The sequence below is a fragment of the Pelophylax lessonae genome, assembly GCF_965119305.1.
Source record: "Pelophylax lessonae genome assembly, chromosome: 9".
Classification (NCBI taxonomy): Eukaryota; Metazoa; Chordata; class Amphibia; order Anura; family Ranidae; genus Pelophylax; species Pelophylax lessonae.
The window spans coordinates 96,873,620-96,898,979 of record NC_138776.1 but is presented as its reverse complement, the minus strand read 5'-3'; the positions used below and the strand labels follow the sequence as shown (position 1 = coordinate 96,898,979).

General features: G+C 43.9%; 1 protein-coding gene across 2 annotated transcripts in view; it reads left to right on the top strand.

Annotated features, from left to right (window-relative positions):
* The window catches only part of SFXN2 (sideroflexin 2), a 112,983-nt gene that overhangs the window by 20,873 nt on the left and 66,750 nt on the right, over nucleotides 1–25,360 (top strand). The window contains exon 2 of one of the 2 annotated variants that reach the window (XM_082269301.1): nucleotides 10,880–11,055. In XM_082269301.1, the coding sequence (XP_082125427.1) occupies nucleotides 10,880–11,055 (176 nt within the window). Of the gene's footprint in view, nucleotides 1–10,879; nucleotides 11,056–25,360 lie in introns of those variants that run through there. The other variant, XM_082269302.1, reaches the window with a different exon arrangement.

The following is a 25,360-nucleotide window of genomic DNA, read 5'->3' as shown; positions in this document are numbered from 1 at the left end:
AACCTAGCAGAAGTCGCAAAAGACATATTTAAGATAATTCTGGGCGATCGGTATCCGACCAGACTCCAGTTCGATAGGGTCCATCGAGCCCCAGGTCCCCGACCTACCGACTCTGACGGATCAAGGGACGTGGTCTGCCGGATCCATCACTTTACGGACAAAGAACTGATACTACGGGGCGCATGGGACAAAGGTACTGTAGACTATGAGGGGGTACCCATTAAAATCCTCCCGGACCTATCCAAAGCCACACTGCAGAGGAGGGCTATTTTAAGGCCCATTCTTGAGAAGGCCAGACAGTTAGGCCTAACTTATCATTGGGGGTTCCCTTTTTCAGTTACTTTTCGTAATAAGCAAGGCTATTTTATTTTACGATCGCCAAGCGATCTGCCAACGTTTTTCTCATTTTCGGGAATAGATCCCTTCCAGGTTCCAAATTGGTTAACTTTCTTCCCAGGACAGAGGAGTGGAGGTATAGGATTTCCTGGAAAGAGGCGCCTTGCACAACAGGAAAAAAAGGGTTCCCCTAAGGAAGTGCAAGAGGCTGGATCAATATGAAGAGAAACAGAGAATTAAGCCTTGATGTAGATATTACACCTTTATGTATTAGTTATGGAATTTTTTTTGTATTCTCCCTTTTTTTTTTTTTTTTTTTGGTTCCCCTTTTTTTTTTTTTTTTTTCCCCCCTTTAAGGAAGGGAGGGGGAAAGGGGAAGGAGGGGAGGTTTTCTTCTTTTTTTCTTTTCCCCCTTCTTTTTTTTTTTTTTTTTTTTCTCCCCCTGGCTTACTCTAGTATGATAAAGGAGGTTGTAGGGAACAGAGTGTGATGGGGAGGTCGCCTCTCATGTCCAAGGGGGGGTCGGGGGCCAGGGGAATTGCTCAGCATAATAACTAACACTAATATTCAATAGCTTATGGGGGTTTTCCCCCCTCTTTTTTTTTTTTTTTTTCCCCCTTTTTTTTTTTTTTTTTTTTTTTTTTTTTAGTGTGAGCGTGATGTTTTTTCTTTGAGAGACAAGAACTCTTCTTAAGCACAGGTAATAAATATGAGGTCATAGTGTCAGAGGCCTCTCGTTTTTTTTTTGGTGTCACATTAAGAAATTTTTTTTTTTTTTTTTGGGAGGCACAGGTTATATAAGTAGCACAACAATTTTCTAATACACATTCACTTGGAATGCTGAGTGTTGCCAGGTGCCCGGGCCCGGGGCGTGGGAGGGGCCCATATATGGGAAACAGCAATCGACTATCCCTAGTAGTAAGGGACTCAGTTGAGTATGAATTCCCCCCTACTTATTTTAGAAGTGGTATTAATAACGGTATACGGAGAAACTTTTTGATGACCTTAATTAGGGGGTACTTACAGATAAAGAGAAGGGGGAAGATATCTTTAAAAGAAGAGGGGGAGAGAGGTGTATCACCCCTACTTCTTTTGAGTGGGTGAGGGTTTTTTTTTTTTTTTTTTTTTTTTTGGGGGGAGGTAAATAGTGCCCTTTATTAGGGACAAGATGATTGACACCCTCCCTTCTCGCTTTCCCTTACCTATGAGGGCTTGGGATCGGGGGAGGTGGGGGAGAGATCTATTTATTTTTTTTTTTTTTCTCATCAGGAAGAATAGCTAGAAGAGGTTGGCTAAGGGCCTTTGACTCTTAATTCTAAAAACAGTCAGGATTCAGAGTGGGGTCCCTGTTTTTTGTTTTTTCTTGTTGGTGGCTGGGGGGGTTGGAGAGGGTCCGGGAGAGCGGTGCTCTTATTTTACATTCCTTTTATTTTTTTTAGGTGCTCTGCCCGTACATGCTTTGGATCACTGCCCCATTTAGGCCAGTACACTGAGGGGTGACTTTGGTCACATAGTGTACATGGGAGTTTGTCCCTGTTAGTGTTAGGGGGAATTGAACCGGGGAACGGGTGGTAAGAGACTAAGAGACTACCCTGCTTTGCCCGGGTGTGGGGAGGTAATTGTGTGAGATTGTGTTTTTGTTTGTGGGTGGTTTTTTTTTTTTTTTTTCTCCTCTTCTTATCCCCTTCCCTCTCCTCCTTCCCCTTTTTTAGCCTACCCCGATGATGGAGGACCTTGTCATCTTCTCCTTGAACGCTAGGGGTCTTAATATACCAGAAAAGAGGAAGATGTTGTTAAATGACCTCAAGCGTTCGAGAGTGGATGTAGCTTTCATCCAAGAGACCCACTTTAGGGGGGATAGAGTGCCCAAACTCACGAATAGATGCTATAATACAGCCTATCACGCCACCAATGCAGAGGCTAAGTCCCGAGGAGTGACTATCTTGCTATCCTCCAAACTTCCATGGAAATTGAGTGAGATATTGTCTGATCCCGAGGGACGATATTTGTTTGTGAGAGGGAAGATTGGAGACATACAGTTTACTTTTGCAACAATATATGCTCCAAATGATCGCCAAGCAGGGTTTCTTAAAAGAGTGACTAAATCGCTGTTGGAGTTCGTGGAAGGACAGCTTATTCTAGGCGGAGATTTTAATGTTCCATTGATAGCCCGTTTGGATGCGTCTACAGGCAGATCGGCTATTTTGCCGTCGGCTTGTAAAAGTATCGCACAAACGTTTTATAATGCTCAATGGATAGATGTATGGCGTCTGTGGCATCCATCGGAGAGAGATTATACATTTTATTCATCTTCCCATAAATGTTACTCACGGATTGACTATTTTTTAATTCCACACAGACAACTACATGCGATTAAGGCATCGTTAATAGGTGACATAACATGGTCAGACCATGCGCCAGTGATGATCACTTACTCTCTGTCAGACCAAGCCGTGGCCTGTCAACGCTTTTGGAGGTTGAATGAGACCCTCCTACAGACCCCTGAGGTTCTGACAGAGATCTCGTCGGAATTACAGGATTATTTTCAGAGGAACGACCTGGAGGAAAGTGGGATAGGGTACATCTGGGAGGCCCATAAATCGGTCCTAAGGGGGCTCTTTATTAAACATGGGTCGAGACTTAAAAAGGAACGAGACAAACATTTAATGCAGCTTCTAGATACACTCCGTCAGCTAGAATCGCAATATAGACATGCTGCGACGTCTGTATTGGAGACAGAGTTGATAAGAACACGTCAACAAATAACAGACCTGTACCTGTATAGGGCCAAAGCAGCCCTACAGAGGAGCCGAGCCCGGGGATATGAATATGGGGATAAATGTGGGAAACTTTTGGCAAATTCGGTGAGAGAATCGAAACTCTCAACCTATGTCCCTAATATTGTCTCAACACAAGGCCATACGTTGACCCCACCTAAACAGATTGTGGAAGAGTTTAGCCGATTCTATTCCTCGCTGTATGCATTGAAGGAGACTGTTTCTTCTAATTTGGAGATAGAGGAATATCTGGAAAGGTCTCGGCTCCCTACATTACCTAGTGAAACTAGAGAGCAGTTAGATAAACCGATTTCACTGTTAGAGGTCCAACAGACTATAGGAGCTATGAAGTTAAAGAAGGCTCCCGGGCCAGATGGATTTACATTACTATATTTCCAAGTTTTCCTTTCTATTTTGGGCCCGTACCTGGTCAGGCTGTACAATTCGGTAAGGGAGGGCACCAATATGCTTAGAGATACACTAATGGCACATATTACCATCCTACTGAAAGAAGGGAAGGATCCTACATTATGTGGAAGTTATAGGCCTATTTCTTTACTTAACATTGATTTGAAAATTTTTACGAAAATCTTGGCCAATCGTTTAGCCCCGCATCTTATGGACCTTATTCACCTTGACCAAGTGGGGTTTGTCCCAGGCCGGGAGGCTAGGGACAACACCACCAAAGTGTTAAACCTGATCCATGTGGCTAACACTTCTCGAATACCGAGTGTTTTTATTAATACCGACGCGGAAAAGGCCTTTGATAGGGTTAACTGGCGTTTTATGTTTGCGGTTCTTAAATACATTGGCCTGGGAAGCAATATGATGCGATGGATCACTAATGTATATTCAATCCCTACAGCACAGGTTAAGGTGAATGGTCTGTTATCCGAACCCTTTTTTATTAATAATGGTACGAGACAGGGTTGTCCCTTGTCTCCTCTTTTATTTGTTCTCTCATTGGAGCCTTTCCTTTGTACTGTGCGCCAAAATCCAGACATACAGGGAGTGGGGATTGGTGGAAGCCAACATAAGATATCAGCCTATGCTGATGATCTTATGTTCTCGGTGACGAATCCTTCCCTCTCTCTTCCGAATTTGTTGCGGGAACTGACCAGGTACGGATCCCTATCAAATTTTAAAATTAATTTTAACAAATCAGAGGCAATGGGAGTGGGAGCACGTTCGTATCATTTACGTAACCTCCAAACGAGTTTTGGTTTCCGATGGACAGAGAGGGCCTTAAGATATTTAGGTACTTTAATTCCATCTTGTTTATCTAAGGTTTATGACATGAATTTTCCCCCATTGATTGGGGAGACACGTTCTCTTTTGGATAAGTGGCATTTGGGTATACACTCATGGTTTGGCAGGTGTAACCTGCTAAAAATGAGTATACTACCCAAGCATCTGTATCTGTTAAGGACCCTTCCGATACGGCCGCCCGCCAGGTACTTTCATCTGATTCATTCCCTTTTCATTAAATTTGTGTGGGCACAGAAAAGACCTCGTCTGGCACGGACGCAAATGATCCGACCAAGAGCATTTGGCGGTTTAGCTTTACCGGATATACAGAAGTATTTTCAAGCAGTTCATCTTAGCAGAGTGGTTGACTGGTGTCGACACCAGGCATCTAAGCTGTGGATTAACATAGAGCAAGCACAGACGAATATTCCCTTGAAGGGTGCACTGTGGTGTTACTCAGACCTGCCTTCGCAGCTACGTTTGCATCCTCTTATGGGTACAACACTGCGAATATGCAATCAGGTCATGACACGGCATTCTCTTTCCCCGCCATGTTCTCCATTAATGCCAGTAATTGGAAACCCACGGTTTACACCGGGCCTAGTCTCACCAGATCTAGTTGCATTGGGAGCTTCTGGACACACCCGGGCGGCCCAGTTTCTGGTGTCGGATAGATGGCCGACACTGGAGAATTTAACAAACATGGATGGATATTTTAGACTGACTTTCTGGTCAGCCTTACAACTTCATCATTTTTTACATACATTGCCGAATCCAGTAGATTTCGCAAGAAGTTTGACGAAATTTGAAGAGTACTGTCTGAAAGAGGGGGTCTTGTCACATACGCTTTCTTTACTTTATAGTTTATTAACGACTCCGATGGATGACTCTCCCCCGACGTGTTTGACTAAATGGGCATCTGATTTACATCGTACTTTTACACCACGGCAAATACAAAATATTATCTTGCTTTCCTTTAAATCGTCTATTTGCACCAAAATTCAAGAGACTAATTTTAAGTTAATGTGCAGGTGGTATTATACACCCCATAGACTTCATAGGATCTTTCCAAATACATCGGCGAATTGTTGGCGCTGTGGGGGGGAAGATGCAACGCTGCTTCACATTTTTTGGTCATGCCCCAAACTCTCAGTATATTGGTCTGAAATTAGAGCTATTGTTCAAAAATTTACGGAATACTCTATTCAAGAGGATCCAGCTTTTTTTTTGCTCCACCTTTCAGACATACCCGTGCAGAGATACGTGAAATCGGTGGTAAGACACTTAGTGAATGCAGCAAAGGCCTGCATTCCGGTATTGTGGAAAAGTCCTTGCCCCCCGACGGTAAAAGAGTGGATACGGAGGGTAGAGGCCATTAATAAGATGGAGGATTTGGTGTTAACATCACAAGGCAAGCGAGAATTATATTGTGAGACCTGGGAATCCTGGAATACTTATATTCTGTCTGATGAGGGTACATCTTGGCTGCGTACTTAGATGGTGAAGTAGCCTACTATGTCGGAGATGGGGGGAGGGGGGGGGGGGGGGAGAGAGAAAATTCCCCTTCTTCTTTTTTTTTTTTTCTCTTGTGTGAGTGTGTTTGTTGTTGTTTGTTTTTTGGTTCGTCTTTAGTTAACAAAAAGGGCAATCTGGAAGGGAAGGGTAATGTGAGAATTTATTTAATTATAAGTCGAGACAGATGATGTTTTAGGAAGGTATTTAACTTTGTGGGACCCTCCGGTAGAGGTACAAGAGGGTGCCGGGATGACCTGTATTCCCTTTTGCTTTTCGTTATCTGTTGATCAATGGAATGTTGTTGGTATCCTGATAATTTGTTTTGGCATGTATGTAACTGCTGTTCCAAAGTATGCCTTTCTGTGTTTTTGGTTGTTGTTTATTTTTTTAAAAAAGTAAATAAAAAATTATATTTGAAAAAAAAATAAAAAAAAAAAAAAAAAAGCCTTTAATGTTTTCACCTCTGTGATACAGTGAAAGGGGCTTTTTTTTTTTTTTTACATCTTGATAGTCAGGCTTAGTTTACAATTGTAGCTGAAGGGTTGTAAGAACGCGTTTTATATTGCTGACCATACACTAGCCCAAAAATTGTACGGAAATCTGTCATTTGGTCTGTTCGGTCGTTTTTCGTCCAGTTAATGGGCACATATCCTATAGAAAATCGTTTTTAACTTTTCAGAGCTGAAAAAATCGAACAGTTTGGAAAATTCTGCAGAACGAACGATAAATTGAAAGGTTAATGTGTTTCTCGCCCGAACTGTTTGCACCAGGCATATGTTACCGAAACCACACAAAGCACTTACCCATAATGACAGCACTTGGCCTGGCATGGTTTAGGCCGGGGGGGGGGGTCACTCACTCATCCGTACCCCTCTTTCCTGGCCTGCATGCTCGGATAAGGGTCTGATGAGATTCTTATTTTTTATAAATTTTGGTTTGCGAACATTGCCTCTGAGCATGATGATCCGACATTGCCTCTGAGCATATGTCACAAGTCGGATCAGTTTAGATGATGATCCAACTTGGATGCGACTGTCATTTAAATTCAGCGAGCTGAAATCGGACCCAAGCAGTGAAGGTACCTTTTCAAAAGTCGGACAGACACAGTCAGACAAGTTAAAGTAATTGTCTCTTTTTTTTTTTTTTTTTTCTATTAAAATAGCAAATCTCTTCTACTTACCTGTTCTATTGCAGTGGTTTTGCACAGAGCAGCCCAGATCCTCCTCTTCTCGGGTCCCTGGCTGGAGCTCCTGGCCCCTCCCTCATGTTGAGTGCCCCCACAACAAGCAGCTTGCTATGGGGGCACCCGAGCTGCAGCTCGGTGTATCCTTTCAGACACGGAGCTGCTGCTTGGCCCCACCCCCTCTCTCTTCTGATTGGCTGAGTTTGACAGCAACGGGAGCCAATGGCACCGCTGCTATGTGTCAGCCAATCAAGAGAAAGATTCCCAGATGGCCGAGGCACTCGTAGACATAGCTGGATAGAGAGGGGGCTCAGGTATGTATGAAGGGCGCTGCTACACACAGAAGGCTTTTAATCTTAATACGTAGAATGCATTAAGATAAAAAAAAAAAACCCTACTGAATTTTCAACCTCTTTTAGACGGCTCTCATAGGGAAACATTGATTCTTACATGTCATGAGAAGCGTGCTCTCAGTCGGAGCTCATGTCGCAGCAGTATGAACTGGGCCTAAATCGTCTTTCTTCCCCATTTTGATGCTCGGTTTGAACTTCAGCCAATCCTCTTCGCTGTGTCTAGATGCCTAAATGCATTGAGTTGCTACCATGTGATGGACTGATTAGCAATTTGTGTTACCAAGCAATTAAACAGGTGTACCTAATAAATAGCTGGCGAGTGTATGTATATGTGTGTATGTATGTGTATGTGTGTGTGTGTGTGTATGTATGTATGTATGTATATATATTTATTTTACACGAGCAGGATGAAGAAGGCACGCTTCACCAAGTCCTTTACAAATGGCATTACCAGTTACTTGGGTGAATTATTCCGGGCAATAAATCACTTTGTAACAGGTGAATGTCCTTACTTTGTCTTTTCTGGTTCGATGTTTTCTGAGTCAGCAGTGGTTAATTTCAGTTCTCTGTTCACCAAATAACGGTATTGTAGAGGTCACTATATTTGGTTCTTAACGAGATCTTTAAATAGACTGCCATGTATAGTGCTCAGCACATTGTGTATGTATGCATATTGAAGCCGTGTGACATGTTCCTATTTAAATTCTGTTACATATGCTTGGCTGATTTTTATACGTTTTTGACATCCGTATCATTTGCATTATTTGATTATTCATATGCTTTAGAGTGCCACTAAACTCAACCCCCCCAACCCCGCTAATATATTATAATATATCGCAATCCTTTATCTCATACCATCTGTTCACTTTATAACTGCAGCGTTGGATAGCACAGCAAGATATTATTATAATACAGGATTTATCTCATGTTGCACAACGTTACAACATATAGGGAGACAGTACAGTTACAATATAATAAAATACAAGAGGGCTAGAAGGGTTTTGCTCCTAGGAGCTTACAATCTAACACAGGGCTTGTCAGGCTACTTTATGTGGCTCTAGCACCTCTCCTGGTGTGGGGGGTAGGGGTGATGAGTTGATAGAGAAAGTATAACTTTCATTTTAGGGTAAAGGCAGGATAGTCTTCCCTGAAGAGATGACTTGGCAAGGATCATTTAAAGGTGGACAGAGTAGGAGAACTGAACAGATGGTAGTAGAGTTCCAAAGGATGAGAGAGGCTCTGGAGAAGTCCAGAATGAGCGCATAGAAGGAGGTGATGAGAGATATATGAATTTATAAACTGCCTTAAAGTGGAACTATACTCACCTGCGATGCGGCACACCAGAGCTCCCCACCCAGCCGCTGACCTCTTCTGGCAGCCGGCCTCTGGTTCCCGATCGCCCGCCCCCTTGTTTTGTCTGGCCAGGGATGATGTCACTTCCACGCATGTGCGGGAGTTCAGTTAGATTCGCGTAGCTCACTGTACAGGGGCGGACAGGCAGGTAAATATTTTTAATGCAGAAAAATGACAAAGCATGTCTCTTCTGCTTTAAAAATCTTGCATGTTGGCCCCTTTTATCCTTGGCCTAAAATTCCACTTTAATGAAAGCGGTATTAAACCCAAAAGAAAACATTTATTACATTGCAGCTTACCAATTCTTGTGATGGCTGCATTTGTTTTCTTTTTAGGCCTACTTTCTTTTTTCACCTGGTGATCCTGCCAGTAAGTCTGTTTTTCAATAGAACAAGCTCTCCTGAAGATGTAGCATTTTAAAGTTTGAGACCAACCATTTACCACAGAATGGGCTGCCTACAATGATCAGCTGTATTTTTATTAATGTAAAACCTTTATCCCAAAAGAAAAAAAAAAAACTTTGCTGCAACTGTTTGTGTACCTGCAGTGTGAGCTGAAGTTTGGCCTAAATTTGTTAGTGTATCTAAATCTGCTAGTACATCTAACACTTTACTCCCCCCAGACTGACAATGCTGCTGTCCAAAGGCGTCTCTGTTGCGTCTCTGTTGCTCCTTCATCCAGAGGGGGGCACTTTAATACAGGAGGTGTGTTACTGGTCAGATAACCCAGGTGAAAACAGAGAGGGAAAGCCTAAAAAAGGAAAACGAATGCAGCCACCACATCTAATGATTTGTTAGCTGCAATAAATAAAATTTTTCGTTTTTGGATTTAATACCACCTTGATGCACCATGAATCGCTCTTCAAGGGTTGCCGCAGGTATGACGAAGCCCTAGGGTTGCACCAACACCTGTTTTTTTTATTGGCCAGTATAAGTACCAATACCTTCAGTCAAGTACTCGCCAATACTGAGTAGCGTTACCTTTGCAGGGTGGTTTGAGCCCATATAAAATGAATGGGCTCAAATTGCACTGCAAAGACTCACATGTGATTTGAACAGGAATGTGGCGCAATTCCTGTCTGAATCGCAGGCGGTTTCCCACTCCTGTGCGAACCCAGGCTGAAATCACTATGACAAGGCTGGGTTCACACACAAGTATTGCGGTAAACCACATGTTATTCCGACAGGAATCGCACTTCGTTCCTGTTTAAATCGTATGCAATAAACATTGTATGGGCTCAAATCGAACCGCAAAGGTATCGGTTGCGGGTATTGGAGCATTATACTCCATACGAGAACTTGTGAAAATATCTGGGATCAGTGCAACCCTACTGAGCCCTAAGACAATTTGAGTCTATGTCCCTGCCTCATCTCCTGTTTTAACCCCCAAAATGCCGACCCCCCCCCCCCCCCTCCCCATTCATTACATGCAGTTGTGGCGTAGTCTCATATACCTGAATTAGATTGTAAGCTGGGCCCTCTGATTCCTCCTCTATTGAGTTGTATTATAACTGTACTGTCTGCCCTCATGTTGTAAAGCTCTGCACAAACTGTTGGCACTGTATAATAATAATAATTAGGCTTGCCATACACTCTACAATTTTCTTATTCAATTTCCTTTAGATTTACCTTAAACTATGTACTACAAGGGCTTGCCTGATTGCATACAAATTGAGAGTGTTTAGGTTTGATCTCATTTTATATGGTTTTGGTAAATCTAAAGGAAAATTGTATAATATATAGCTGTGTGCCGGCTGTACCAAATGTAGCATACCATTTTTGCCATGGCCATAAAGAAAGCCTTACGCTGTTGGCGTGTGTTCAGCCCTGACCAGCTGCAGACCCTTGTTTAGGCTGGGGGGGGCGGGGGGGGGGTAAAACTGTGGCTTAAGTTCCCAGGGGCACAGACTGCAGTAAAAACCTGACAAGGGTCCTAAACCCTCATCACTCTTTACACAACATTACATTGGTTTTAGCTTTAGATATGCAGTGCTTTCAAATCTGAACTGATATTCTAGAAAACACAGTCTACCTTCTTGCCTACAGACTTATATCAAACACATCACAGCATTGTCCTTTTGACTTCATAACCATGTTGTCTCTAATTTCATTTAGGAAAGGCAAGGAAGTATGGAAGTCGATGTGTCCAGGTTTAATATTGACACCCCAAGATGGGATCAGAGTACGTTCATTGGTCGCTTGAAGCACTTCTTCAATATTACAGACCCCAGGACAGTGGTCGTGTCTGAGCAAGAGCTGGACAGAGCTAAGCTGCTTGTTGATGCTTGCAGGTAATTGCAAAGTATTTTTTTTTTTCTCTCTAGCATTATATAACACTAACACGTTTTTTACCAGGGTTCCTCCTCAGGTTGCTAGAGGTTCCCGATGAGCAAAGGTGCAATGACCTACCTACAGTAAGCCCATGCTGTAGACGTCTTTTGGCTATAGTGTGGGCCGGAAAGGGGTAAAACCCAAATTTAGGTAAAAAAAAAAAAAAAACAGCACAAGGGTCAGTACCTACATTTAATGCAAAGTGTCCCCTGTGCTAGTGGCAGCTGACATAGCTGAAATTCAAAGTCCTCTGGCACACCTCCTTCCACCTTACCCTGCAGCGGTAATCTTCTTGTGCTGTCAGGGTTGCAAAGTTGAGGGACCTGTGACAGGCAATTGTCAAGAAAGCCTGCCCCTTCTGCCCCCCCCCCCCCCATTCATAGACGCTGTACTATATACCCTCAATGAAAATCAATCTACGAATGGAGGGGGGAGGGGGGGACTTTACATTCATCCACCCATCTATTCATAGATAATTTTTTTTATTCATGGAAGGTGGAATGAATAGAGGAAGGTGACAGAAACTCGCCACTCCTGATTGAATGCCTGTGACAGGTCCATTGACCCCCCGCGATACTGGAAGATTATGGCTGGGGGGGTGTGGAAGTTGGGGGCAATGGTCCACAATTTAGTGGTCATGCTAGTATACCTTGAACTGTAAGTATATTTATTTTTAGCAGGGGTTCCCTGAGACCTGGGCTCCCCTGGGGTAAAAAGGTTGAGTAAGGCTCCATTAGATGAATTTTGTGGGTTTGTAGATTTTTTAACCTTTACCTATTGCAAACTGCTGCCTGTACCATGTGATCACTGTGGCCAATCACAGTAGGTCACACGACAGTTGTACACTATGAAAGGCTTTGTTACATGCCTTTTTTTGTGTACTATTTTGAAGAGCTCTGTGATTTGTCACAGTTATCACATGGTACAGACAGGGCCAATCAAATTATTATTATTATTATTTTTACATACTGTCACAAATCAGTTTCCTTGATCACCACCACACCCGTCATATGATCATGCTGTACTGCATAGTATGTAAAAATAGTGAAAAAAAAAAAACATTTTCTTTCGTTCGTAGACGGACACCACTTCAGATCTTCATAACTGTTTTGTTATACTGCCCCCTACAGGAGTAGGACACTAGGCAGAAAAAAAGTCTGTCTATGCCCATGGGCAGTCCTAGGGGATATATTCCCTTTCCCAGCTATAGGCATTCATCTTTTTTTTTTCTGCCTAGTCAGGAGTAAGGATCTGGTTCCTTGCTGGAATCTCTGGTCCTGGCAATTTCTATTTTTTAGATAGAAATTTTTTCCTCCCTAGAATTTTCCTGTGAGATCTACAATCAACTGCCGGTCTGGACGATGGGCTGGATAATCTAGATCAAGGGGTCGCCCCAGTCTGGCCAGCGAGCGCGCTTGGTTGGCCGCGACATAGACCCACTGAACAGAGGCTGGCCTGCAAGTTAAATGCCTCGAGAGGTCACATACCACCAGGCCCCGGGCCGACAGCCCCCCCATTTCAATGGCGAGGGGTTCTGTCTGGAGCGAATGCCTGCCTGATTCCTGGTATGGCGAGTAGCTGTCCCCCCCCCCCCCTGGAGGGTTTTGGGGTGGACGTCGGCCCCTCCTTGGGATGATCAGACGGACCCTCATGTTCCCCTCCTACCCGTCAGGCCTACCCCCCCTTGTCATCAGTCCCCCTATCCTACCACCCCTCCCTCTCCACATATGTTGGGGCTGTTTGAGTGGTCTGGTCCACCTTCTGGAGTTGGGGCAGGGCGCTATGCTGGCGATGGGGGCCCGGAGGAGGGGGTGCGCCTTTGGCAACCAGACGATTGTCTGTGTGGTAAGGTTGTACCTGGTGAGGGCTACTGTCAGGCCCCTACATCCTGCCTGGGCCTGTCCTAGAGGTCTGGGTTCCCTTCTGGGTCCCTGTAAGCCTTGTGGTGCCATTTTGTCACCATTTTGTTGTAGCCTGTGTGTTTCTATACACGGCGGACATGTTTATTTAGTCCGGTGGCCATTTTGCAGTGGTTTGCCATTGAAAATAGCGGTGGCCATGATAGTGGAGCCCTGTGGATGGCGATTTTGGCGGTGGAAGCATCTCCTTATTCCCTGGTGCTGACTCCTAGATTCTTTTTTACTTCCTGATCGCTGCACGTGGAGTGCAGATTATCCTGGTGGATGCAGGTGCCTGTTTCTGCTGGGTGGGGAGTCTGGTGGGGTTCTCTACTTCTCTGCTGAGGATCGCTCGGTGCTTGTGCCTGGTGACTGAGTGGTGCTGCCGCCAGCATGGTGGGGGTTGTCCCTTGCAGTGTTTTACACTTTTTGTGGGGTCCCCCTGGTGATTCATGGAGTCTTTGGAGCACATCTCCCCACCTGATCCCCTCTCTGAGGCTGCGGGGCCCTCCGGGTCCCAACCATGCATCAATGCACTAGCGACAGGCCTGGAGTCATTTGTGTCCCGGGTGGAGGTGGTCTTTGGGCGACATGCCAGCAAAAAGCGCCCCCTGCCTTCCCCCTGCCCTCATCTGTCTCATCAGATCCTGAATCTGATTTGGCCAATGCGGACGTGGGTCACCCTGCTGAGGATGGTTCCTCCACGCCTGCAACCACGCACGAAAAGGCGCTGGTGGAAGCACTTATTGTATCTGTGTGTGAGACCTTGAAGATGGAGGATGCAGCTGAGACAGGTGCGCAGGTTCCATTTGGCACTCGCAAGCCATCCAGAGTGGCAAAGGTGTTTCTTTTACCCGCCTATTTTGACAAAATTGTCGCTAAAGAGTGGGGACGACCAAAGCCTCCCCGTGGGGTCCCTAAGCGCTTTACTAGACGTTATCTCTGAGAAGTCCCTTCTTAGGAGTAGACTGTTCCACCGGTGGTGGACCCTCTGGTTTCCAGATTGAACAAGGCAACCATGATTCCGGTTGAAGAGTCCCCGGCCTTTAGGGATCCAGCTAACACTCTGGCTGGTGCAGCACTGAGGCCGGAATTCACTATTGCCCTGGTGTTGTAAACTCTGAGCGAGTGGGCTAAGCTTTTACGCCGTGACCTAGAAGGAGAACAGCTCCCCCTTGCCTTTGCCGAGCTGGTGGACCAGCTGGTCCAGGGGCTGCAGTTTATCTGTGATGCCTCTTTGGATGCAGCTCCCCTAGTGGCTCGGCTCTCTGTTTTGGCAGTGGTCCTTCAGCGTGTCTTTTGACTCAAATACTGGCCTGTAGACCAGACTTCTAAAAAGGCCTTGACTGATCTTCCCTTTTAATATCGCCTGTTTGGAGCTACCCTGGATGACATCATAAAAGGTCTCATAGGGGGGAAGAGTATATTCAGCAAGCTACTAAGGGCAAGGAACCTCGTTGTAGACGTCCTTCCTTTTCGGCTCATAAGAAGTTTTTTAGTCCCTCAGGGTCGACTGACAAGGGCTTGAAGCCTTTCAGGGCCTCCTCTGGAGGCAGTTACTCTCCTGCTGTCCAGCAGATGGTCATCCCTCCCGACTTGCATAGGGGTGCTGGGCCCGATAGTGTCTACCTTTTTAAAGGGGAGTTCAGTTTGCACAGTTCCATACAATCTCCCTACAAAGGGAGATTCTGACCAAATAGGACAAGACTCCGCAGTCTCTGGACAATCTGATTCGACTGATTCAGGGAACGAAAGAGTCCCTGATATAGTGGATTTGTTCTCCGGCACTTTGGCTGGGCAAATCCTTCCTCCCCTTGTATTGGACAGTGGTCACCACGGATGGCAGCCTATCCGGCTGGGCAGGCATCCTCGGCAAACATTCTGCTCAGGGGATCTGGACTCTGGAAGAGTCCAGACTACTGAGCAGAGTCCAGACTACTGAGCAATGTCTTGGAACTCCGAGTGATCGCACTGTGTCTGGACCATTGGTCTTCAGGGTTTTCCAGTGTGCATTCAATCGGATAATGCCGCGGCTTATGTCAATCACCAAGGGGGGCACAAGAAGTGTCCTGGCGGCTCTGAAGTTAGCCGGAATTCCAATAAATACATTTTTTATGAGGAGTGTTGGCATGATCATGCAATTGTCATTCAAATGCGACAGCGTTGAAAGCTGAAAATTGGCTTTTGTAGGAATGAGGTGAAAGTGTCCGGTATTGAAGCAGTTAAATGTTCCTGTATACAAATGTATAATATTTTTGGAAAACCTATAGAAAAATTCACTTTGTGCGGTCACTGGCTTTTTATGCATTTGATGAAGCCCTTTCATCACAAGCGCACACATAGAAAATAATTGTTTTTGATGTGTCTAGTTCTCTCAACAATGCTAGTGCAGTGCGGACATCTTTTTCCACTCGTCAGATGGCACCACAGGTCACCACAATGCATTTCACTGCGCTGCTGTGCTATGACTTCAATGAAATGTACATTTGATCACTCTCAAAGTTTAAAAAAATATATAAACTATGTAATACCAAACAACGCATTTCAACACCCGGCAAAACCGACACCAGCCAAAGGTAGTGTGATCAAACCCTACAAGTTTACAAGGGCATATTTAAAATTCTGTAAGCGCTTACTTTTTGAGTATAGGCCACCTGACCTTTTTCCCCAAGACTCTCCAAGTCCAGAAGCGCATCCACCTGTCAAACTTTCCCATTGACGTCAATAAGACCATGCCGCAACTGCATGCCAAACGTGGCTATGGCATTTGCAGCGTGGTATTTCAATGTAAAATCCCATTGGGGATGAAGATCAACAAACAGGCATGCAGGAAGCAGCAGTATTGCCTTCTCAATGCTTGTAAAACTAGTCAACACATTGCCATTGATGTGCACCCGCCCATGTGACCTACTCAAGCGAATGGGGAAGCAACGCAAATACCCTACGTTCATTTTAAAAAATGGGGTTCAAAATAGGTTGTGAGGAAATGTCACATCGCCGTCCCACCTGTCAATCTCCTCTGAAATGTGTTTCAAGCACTCATTGATCTTCAGAGGAACGGCAGGCTTAGAAGCACGTCTGAATCTAGCCTAAGGGTTAGATACAAGCACTACCCAAACAATTTCTTTTGTAGCCTGTTTGAAATTGTGTATCCTTATTCCTAATAAAATATTCAAAAACTGTGCTGGTGTTTCTAGTTTTTCTCTTTGTAACATCTACAGTGAGTATGCAATATTCAGTATATTGTATGTGTAGCAACATTCTAAAATGTCATATATGCTTTAACCTGTTAAATTCATTTCAAAGGTTATTTTTATTATTTTTACATCTGCAGATTGCATTAAAAAAATACCTGGTGATCCTGCCATGTAGGTCTTTGTTCTTACTTGGGGGGACAATGCTCTTCCTATCTCCCAGCTGTTCTCCTGAATTGTTAGGTAAGCTTCTGATGTGGACATAAAGTGGTGGTTTTAACACCCATTACACAGGTACTGTTGTCAACTGTAGAAACCTACCCTGAGAAAAAAATGCAGCCCTCTCTGGAGTACATACATTTAGAAAGGAAGTGACTGCAAAGAGTGCAGGAAATCAGCAGCATGGATGTGCAAGAAAGAATGAGAATGAAAAAATTGTGAAAATAATTATTAACACTTACTTTTTATTCACAGTGCTTCAGCATGTTCCTGTAATTGTCATAAAGTTGGGGGTTTACATTTCCTTTACAGCGAACCTTGACCCTGATTTTACATCTAGGGTTGCACTGTGAACCCCCCACTAATGGACATAACTTTTTGTATTCGTGGAGGCAGAACTTCCGCTTGTCTTGCCTAGGTGATACCTTTTCCCCTCTCCCCTGCATGTGTGGAGATGTGCCACAGGGCTCAGATCTTGGGAGAGTCCTGTGGCACATCTGCGCACATCTCTGGGTCCCTAGTTATCTGCGCAAGCGCGGGGTTTCCCACGCATGCGCAAAGACTGGCAACAGGGAAGTCTAAAATCTTCTCCATCTTTGCACGTGCGTGGAAACACCCCCTTGTGCCCGCAGATGCCATGATCTGAAGGCCAGGATGAGCCCCAAGGGTGCATCTGTGTATAGCGACATGGGGAGGGGGGGTAGGTGAGCCTGTCCAGAGCAGACTGAAGCTCCACTTTAAGGAGGCCCTCTGTGTGTGGGTAGGTGAGCCTGTCCAGAGCAGACTGAAGCTCCGCTTTAAGGAGGCCCTCTGCGTGTGGGCTGTTTTAAAGGCTAAGTCCACCTTTCTGACCATGTTTCATGTTCTCTCCTTGCAGGCTCCTATATTTTTGTTAAGTTTGGCTTGCGTGACTCCACCCACACAGCTACATCATTAATTTACAGATCCAGTCACAGCACCTATGAATAAAAAGACCATGGTCCCCTTCACATGTCCATTCAGATCAGACCCACCTGTCAGTTTTTGAGGTGGACCTGATGGGACAGTCCATTCACCCATATGGACCGGTGGGTGTATATGGACACAAGTCCTCGTACACCCACCTACCTCTGATCCGGTCCACTAAAAACAAGCGTAAGGGGATATATTCTCCTCTGTATAGGCAGTTCGGATCAGAGGAAGTTGGGTGGTAACGGAACATCTCAATGAAGTGCAATGGCACTATATATATGAATCATTGTTAAAGTATTCCTAAACCCAGGACTGCATTCACTATATCTGGTCTCCCACAGTACACAGGACATGGAAATGCAATTATTTTAGTAAATATAAAATACCTTTTTCTCATCAGCAGTATATAACAGTCTTGTGACTTTCAGTGTCTGGTTAAATCTTGTAGGAGGTGTTTTCATTCTACTCTGACTGTCCTATGAGGCTACATGACCCCTGACCCTCTGTCTGGACTGTGCTGATTGGCCCTGGGCTGATTAAATGCACCCTCCCAGGAAAAAAAACAAACTCTCTAGAAATACACACCAAACTGAGCATGTACAGAGTGACTCCATAGGCACTGTACTATCGGGGGATGGGTTGGGGACAGTTTAAGAAAGGAAGGATTGGGGAAGACAGGATCAAATAGCCTTTTTACACAATGCAGAGTATTAACCCCTCAGGTTCCACTGTGAGTATAACAAGCATGCATTACTGTATATACAGACTCATTTTACTGTTGTGGGTTTAGTAACACTTTAGGTTACCCCAGCCAAAGATTTGTACCTTAGACTAGACCTGTGGCTGGGAATAGTCTTCACCTGGGATCCACTGATAAAAGTTCCAATGCTTTGCAGGTTCCAACGCCCAAAAAAAAAATCTGACTAAATGCACTTTTTGTAATAAATGTGGTTGCTTTTAATAATTTTTTAGCCTTTAATTTATAAGCTACGTATTATTTTTGCAGTAGGAAGCACAGACAGATTTCTGCAGTCTTTTTCCTGAGTACTAAGTAGAAAATTAGAGCAAGTGTTTGACGGGTTGCTGTAGGCTTCAGTTTGAATTTTCCAGTTTTTGCACAGCTGGCCTTTTTTGTAGACATCCTTATTGTAGGCTGTGAATAAATTAGAAAATCAGCGACTTCACTCAAACAAAAATCACCTCCCTGGCAGCACTGGTCACCTTCAAAGTGACAACCTTGATTTCTGTGATCACTAATAAATGAAGGACACACAGGAGCCTTCTTCAATCCCATGAGCAGTCGTGTTCAAAGGGCTGTAGATGTGTGTGTAGTTGTGCACAAAGGTGGCACTGATGTACAACAATGACAATCTTACTGGTTACCATAGACAAACCAGACCGATTTCCAGTTTATAATAATCAACTCCAGCATTCAAAGCTATACTGTATAGATGATTTACTAAATCTAAAGAAAATGTTCTGTATTAGCAGATTTTTACATTATACTACAATAAATTAAGCAATTTAGTAAAAATAAATGTTATAGACGTGACAGTGGTACAATTAGTTTTGCCTTTTTTTTTTTTTTTCCAAGTTAATGCAGGTAGATTGTTGCTAGGCAACGCGAGGACAGCTGGGTATCAAAACATCTCCAGTGGCTGGCATAGATCAATAAAGCTGTCAGATTTTAATGATCAGCTTTTTGTGTGAAATCCATTAAAAGGACTCTGTCACTTAGGAAATCAGTTCTCCGCTAATGAAACTCCATCTCCCTTTATGAAACAAAATGGCATTAACCACTTAAGCCCCGGAAGATTTTACCCCCATTCCGACCAGGGGGTATTTTGCGATTCGGCACTGCGTGACTTTAACGGAGAATTGCGCGGTCGTGCGACGCTGTACCTAAACGAATTTGGCGTCCTTTTTTTCCCACAAGCAGAGCTTTCTTTTGGCGGTATTTGATCACCTGTGCGATTTTTTGATCACGCGCTATAAACAAAAAAAGAGCGTCCATTTTGCAAAAATAGCAATATTTTTCCCTTTTTTTATATGAAATTCCCCCAAAAAAAAATGTAAAAATCAAAATTTTTTAAAATTTTCGGCCAATTTGTTTTATGCTACCTATGTTTGGTAAAAAAAATCGCAAAAAGCGTATTTTGATTGGTTTGTGCAAAAGTTATTGCGTTTACTAACTAAGGGAAAGATTTTTGTCATTTTTGTTGTTTTTTTTTTAACGCGTAATGGCGGCGATCTGCGATTTTTTTTTGCGGTACTGCGACATTGCAGCGGACAGATCGGACCCTTGACTGACATTTTTGACACTTTTGGGGTTACCAGTGACATTTCTACAGTAATCAGTGCTATACATATGCACTGTTACTGTAAAAATACACTGGTAGTGAAGGGGTTAACTTTATTTGAGAGGGAGGGGCTGTGTGTGTCCCTAGGGACGTGATTCTAACTGTGATTGGCTGGGGCTTCAGCTGTATGCAGAGTGATCAACGGATCTACATAGTAGATCCAGATGATCAGCTCTCATACAGCGAGGAGAATGACAGGCAGCTTGTTTACACAAGCTGCCTGACTTTCTCCCTCTCCCCCGCCGATCGCAGAGTGGCCGGCGGACATCGGGTCCGCCGGTCACACGCGCGGGGGGGTCCGTGACCACGAGGGAGCGGGAGCGCGCCTCCGGGGGAGCGCGCTCGCTCCCTAGACCCTCACAAGCTAGTGACGTAGCCCTACGTCACTTTGCCTGTGAGGGGCTGACCGCCGACGTAGATAGTCGTGCGGCGGTCGGCAAGTGGTTAATGGAGTCTTTTAGCTTATTTACTTTGAAAAAATAGTAAGGCATAAAAATTGACCTTTTTTTGTCAGGGTTGGCAACCAGATGTTTGTATACCATAGTATGGTCCATGCATATGCCAACCAAAAAGGAAACTTGGCATGCAGTCTTGTATGATTCTGTACACAAGTGATCAGTGAGCTTCTCACACTGAACATACATGGGCCACAGTATCTGTTAGCATTAACACAGTGGGGTTGATTTACTAAAACTGGAGGGTGCAAAATCTGGTGCAGCTCTGCATAGAAACCAATCGGCTTCCCAGTTTTATTGTTAACCACTTAAGCCCCGGAAGATTTTACCCCCTTCCTGACCAGGGGGTATTTTGCAATTCGGCACTGCGTGACTTTAACGGACAATTGCGCAGTCATGCAACGCTGTACCCAAACTAATTTGACGTCCTTTTTTTCCCACAAACAGAGCTTTCTTTTGGTGGTATTTGATGACCTGTGCGATTTTTTTGATCACGAGCTATAAACAAAAAAAGAGCGTCAATTTTGCAAAAATAACAATATTTTTCACATTTTTTTTTTTATATGAAATTCCCCCCCCCCCCCCCAAAAAATGTAAAAATCAAAATTTTTTAACATTTTCGGCCAATTTGTTTTATGCTACATATGTTTGGTAAAAGCGCAAAAAGTGTATTTTGATTGGTTTGCGCAAAAGTTATCACGTTTACTAACAAAGGGTGAAGATTTTTGTTGTTGTTTTTTTTTTTAACGCGCAATGGTGGCGATCTGCGTTTTTTTTTTTTTTTTTTTTTGCGGTACTGCGACATTGCGGCGGACAGATCGGACCCTTGACTGACATTTTGACACTTTTGGGGTTACCAGTGACATTTCTACAGTAATCAGTGCTATACATATGCACTGTTACTGTAAAATTACACTGGCAGTGAAAGGGTTAACTTTATTTGAGAGGGAGGGGCTGTGGGTGTCCCTAGGGGCGTGATTCTAACTGTGATTGGCTGTGGCTTGAGCTGTAGGAACAATGATCAACGGTCCTACATAGTAGAACCGTATGATCATTGTTTCTACACAGGGGAGAATGACAGGCGGCTTGTTTACACTAGCCGCCTGCCTTTCTCCCTCTCCACTGATGATCGCCGAGTGACCGGCGGACATCGGGTCCGCTGGTCACACGCACGGGGGGGTCTGTGACCGCGCCGGAGCGCGCCTCTGGCGGCGCTCGCTCCCCAGAGCCTCACAGGCTAGTAGCGTATATATATATATATATATATATATACGTCACTTCGCAGTAAATGTACTTGCGGCGGTCGGCAAGTGGTTAAAGCTTAATTAAAAGTTAGAAACTGATTGGTTACAATGCAGAGCTGCACCAGATTCTGAGTGCACCCCTTTAAGTAAATATCCACCTTTTATGCACCTTTCTGGACCAGGGAATGCAGGACCTTCAAACATTACTGGGGAATCTGGCCCTCGTGTGCAGAAAACCCATGGCTGCACATGCATTAGAGTTTCTGTCTTTGTCAAACTTTTTGAATGATCCTACCCCTGACATGAAAATTCTATGGGCTTGATCTGCAGATAGAAACATAGAAGACCTATGGCATAAAAAGACCACGTGGTCCATCTCATCTCATCCCCCTTCTTTTTTTTTTTTTTGTTTTGTTTTTAAGATTTTTGTCTGAGGATAGACCTGTTTTTATCCGAAGTGTGTTTAAACCAGCCATTCTCAACCAGGGTTCCACGGAACCCTAGAGTTCCTCCAGATATTGCTAGAGGTTCCTTGAGAAGTGGCTGATTGACCCCTTTCTGTTGGTGTCTGCATTATTGTGGGCTCAGCGCCACATGTAGAGCCAGCAGCATGACACTATTGATCTTTCTGTCTGTATGGGGGACTACTGTATGGAGTGCATTTACCCCATTGACCACCAATATAAAGGACATTCTTCCCACTGATCCCCAATAAATTAATTTTAGCATAGGTTCCCTTGAGGCATGAAAATCTTTTTAAGAGTTCTTCCGGGGCAAAAACGATGAGAGGCTAATTTAGATCAATTTTTAGATTAGAGCAACTAAATTTGTCTTGCTGAGGTCTTGGTTGACTGTGCTGAGCTGTAGTTATCATCATCTTTCAATACAAACAAACATAAAAAACTGGCGCAACAGGACTCAAAATGAACCTCAATAGCCTCCTAGGAAAATTATAATGGGAAGATGCACGGACCTGGATGTTGTGTGGCAAAGTCCAAAAGGTCCATAAAAAGCACCGGTCTGTGCACTCCAGAAGGCTGCTGACTCTCAAGTGGAGAAGAAACTTGCAATATACTGGAAGATAAGAACAGCGCAACTCTTAAGTGCAGTAAACTCAATACACCTGCAACGCCTCCGGCGGCGGACTTCCGTGTTGGGCGTAGAACGTGGGCGTGATGACGTAGGCGACGCGTTGTCGGAGCCTATAGGCCTGAGGAAGGAGCGCATGCTCCGACAACGCGTCGCCTACGTCATCACGCCCACGTTCTACGCCCAACCCGGAAGTCCGCCGCCGGAGGCGTTGCAGGTGTCCTCGGGGTCCGGATACTGCTTACTCCCGCAGTCGGACGGACTTGTTTGGAGCACATCAGCCCCTCCTCGCCCAGACACTGGAATAATGGATCTTTTTACACACATTCATCATGCTTTTTAATTGTTTTATCTTGTGAGTACCCAGCATTATTAGATGTCAAATAAAGTATTGAGTTTACTGCACTTAGAGTGGCGCTGTTCTTATCTTCCTCCATCATCTTTCAATACACATTCAGATTATTTGGATCATGCAGCATTTTGACTATCTCTGTGAAGAGGTTTGGTCTAAATTAAAGATCTGTGATGTTCCCCGAAGTCACTACTTCTACAAATTTGTTGTGTTGTTTTTCAAGCATATGAGATTTAATCGATGCCAATGTTTTTAAGGAATGCTTGAAAATAAATGTGGAACCATGATATCTGAACCCTCAAAAAATCCAGTACTGCATGGACTAATGAAAGATAAAACTCTAAAGATGCAGCCACGCTAGGTAGAACATAATTGGGAGTATTTGAACAGCAAGCATCCTATTCATAGGAGCAACAAATCTAAAAGGCCAAAAGGAAAACCTTTACAATTTTACCTCTCTTTTTTTAATTCTTTTAATTGCAAAATTGTGTTTTTACAAAACAAAGCCTAAGGGCGTACCTCGGCTTAAACGTATATAACACTTATCTCTAAAACGTACATCTTCTAAACACACTTGAGGTCGAAAAACTAGACCTCAACACAAGGTGCATCTTGCTCATTCCTCAGCATCAGGAAAATAAATACAATTTTTGTACTTTAAGGAGCCTATTTTCCCCTCCTCCAATCCACTGTTACACAACCCAACTGGGTCTTAGTACCCCTGCTTTATTTTGAGGGCATCACACCTCTGGACAGCACACATTCCGTCCAAGCACATTATGTCGGACTCAGCCAGTCAAATGTCAGTAGAGCTGAGTCAACTAACCCATATGTTCCTGATCATCCAATGTTGAATCTGGGTATGTCCATAGATGCCAGACAATTTCATATTTCTAAGGAAAACCCCTGGATAAATATGTACAATTTACTGCTCTTAAACAATATTTAGTAAGTATAAGGATGGGAACAGGGTAAATGAGAAAAAAAACTTTAATTGTTTGTTTGAGAGGAACCAAGAATTTTAAAAGGGCTGCCATAAGGAAAGCTATATTAACAAAAATCCAGAACATACAAAAATCCAGAATACAAGAAATATGTTCTTTATTAGTAGATCAAGGTCCATGCTGAAACCCAGTACAGAAAGAAAAGATGCATAGACAATGGGTCATAGAAAACCTTAAAGCTGAATTCCAGGTAAGGTTTTATACCATGCATAGTTCTACTTGAAGTCAGCATGGGCATCATTGAGAGACCACTTTTCATTTTCTCAATGAATGCATAGTGTTCTCTGTTTGGGTGGTGATGACCCACCTTGTCTACTCAGAGAACTTTTGCATTAATTGTGATGCAAGGCACTGTCTGAATGACATTTGTGCCAAGCAGGCAATCTTCTATGGTTACCATGCAGCAGAGCAGCCGCTCAGCACTGGGCCCAGAAGACAGCGAGGATGACTGTAGTAGTGGCGCTACTAAGTCATTTTCAGCTTCCACAGGGATCAGCCAGGTATGGAATATGGTCTAAGCTGTTGAAATATGCAAAAAAAGAAAACTATACCTGGATATCAGGTTTAAAATTTGTCATCCCTAACAACGAGCTTCACCTATTTGCTTTCTTTTAGTCTATTCAATCATTCTATTTAAGGCACTTTGTTATACACTATATTATCAAAAGTATTGGGACGCCTGCCTTTACATGCACATAAACTTGAATGGCATCCCAGTCTTAGTCCGTAGGGTTCAATATTGAGTTGGCCCACCCTTTGCAGCTATAACAGCTTCATTTCTTCTGGGAAGGCTATCCGCAAGTTTTAGAAATGTGTCTATGGGAATGTTTGACCATTCTTCCAGAAGCGTATTTGTGAGGTCGGGCACTGAATTTGGAGAGAAGGCCTGGCTCGCAGTCTGCACAAATTCCTCCCAAAGGTGTTCTATTGGGTTGAGGTCCATGCTCTGTGCAGGCCAGTCAAGTTCCCCCACCATAAACTCGCTCATCCATGTCTTTATAAGCCTTATTTTGTGCATTGGTCCAAATCATTTGGTGGAGGGGGGATTATGGTGTGGGTTTTTTTTTTTTCTAGGGGTTGGGCTTGGCTCCTTAGTTCCAGTGAAAGAAACTCTTAAGAAGTCAGCATACCAATATATTTTGGACAATTTAATGCTCCCAACTTTGTGGGAACAGTTTGGGAATGGCCCCTTCCTGTTTCAACATGACTGCGCACCAGTGCACAAACCAAGTTCCTTAGAGACATGGATGAGCGAGTTTGGGTTGGAGGAACTTGACTGGCATGCCAATAAAGTTCATGTGCGTGTAACGGCAAGCGTCCCTATATTTTTGGTAATATTACTGTTTGTTGAGAAGTGCCAACAAATTGTTGATATTGCCGGAAATCCAGTAGGTGATAACGTCCTGTGCTTTCTACTGACTGCTATTAGTGTTGTTCCATTTCCCCGCATTGAACTATAGAACATATCCCCCTTTTTTATGAAAAGAGGATATATTTTG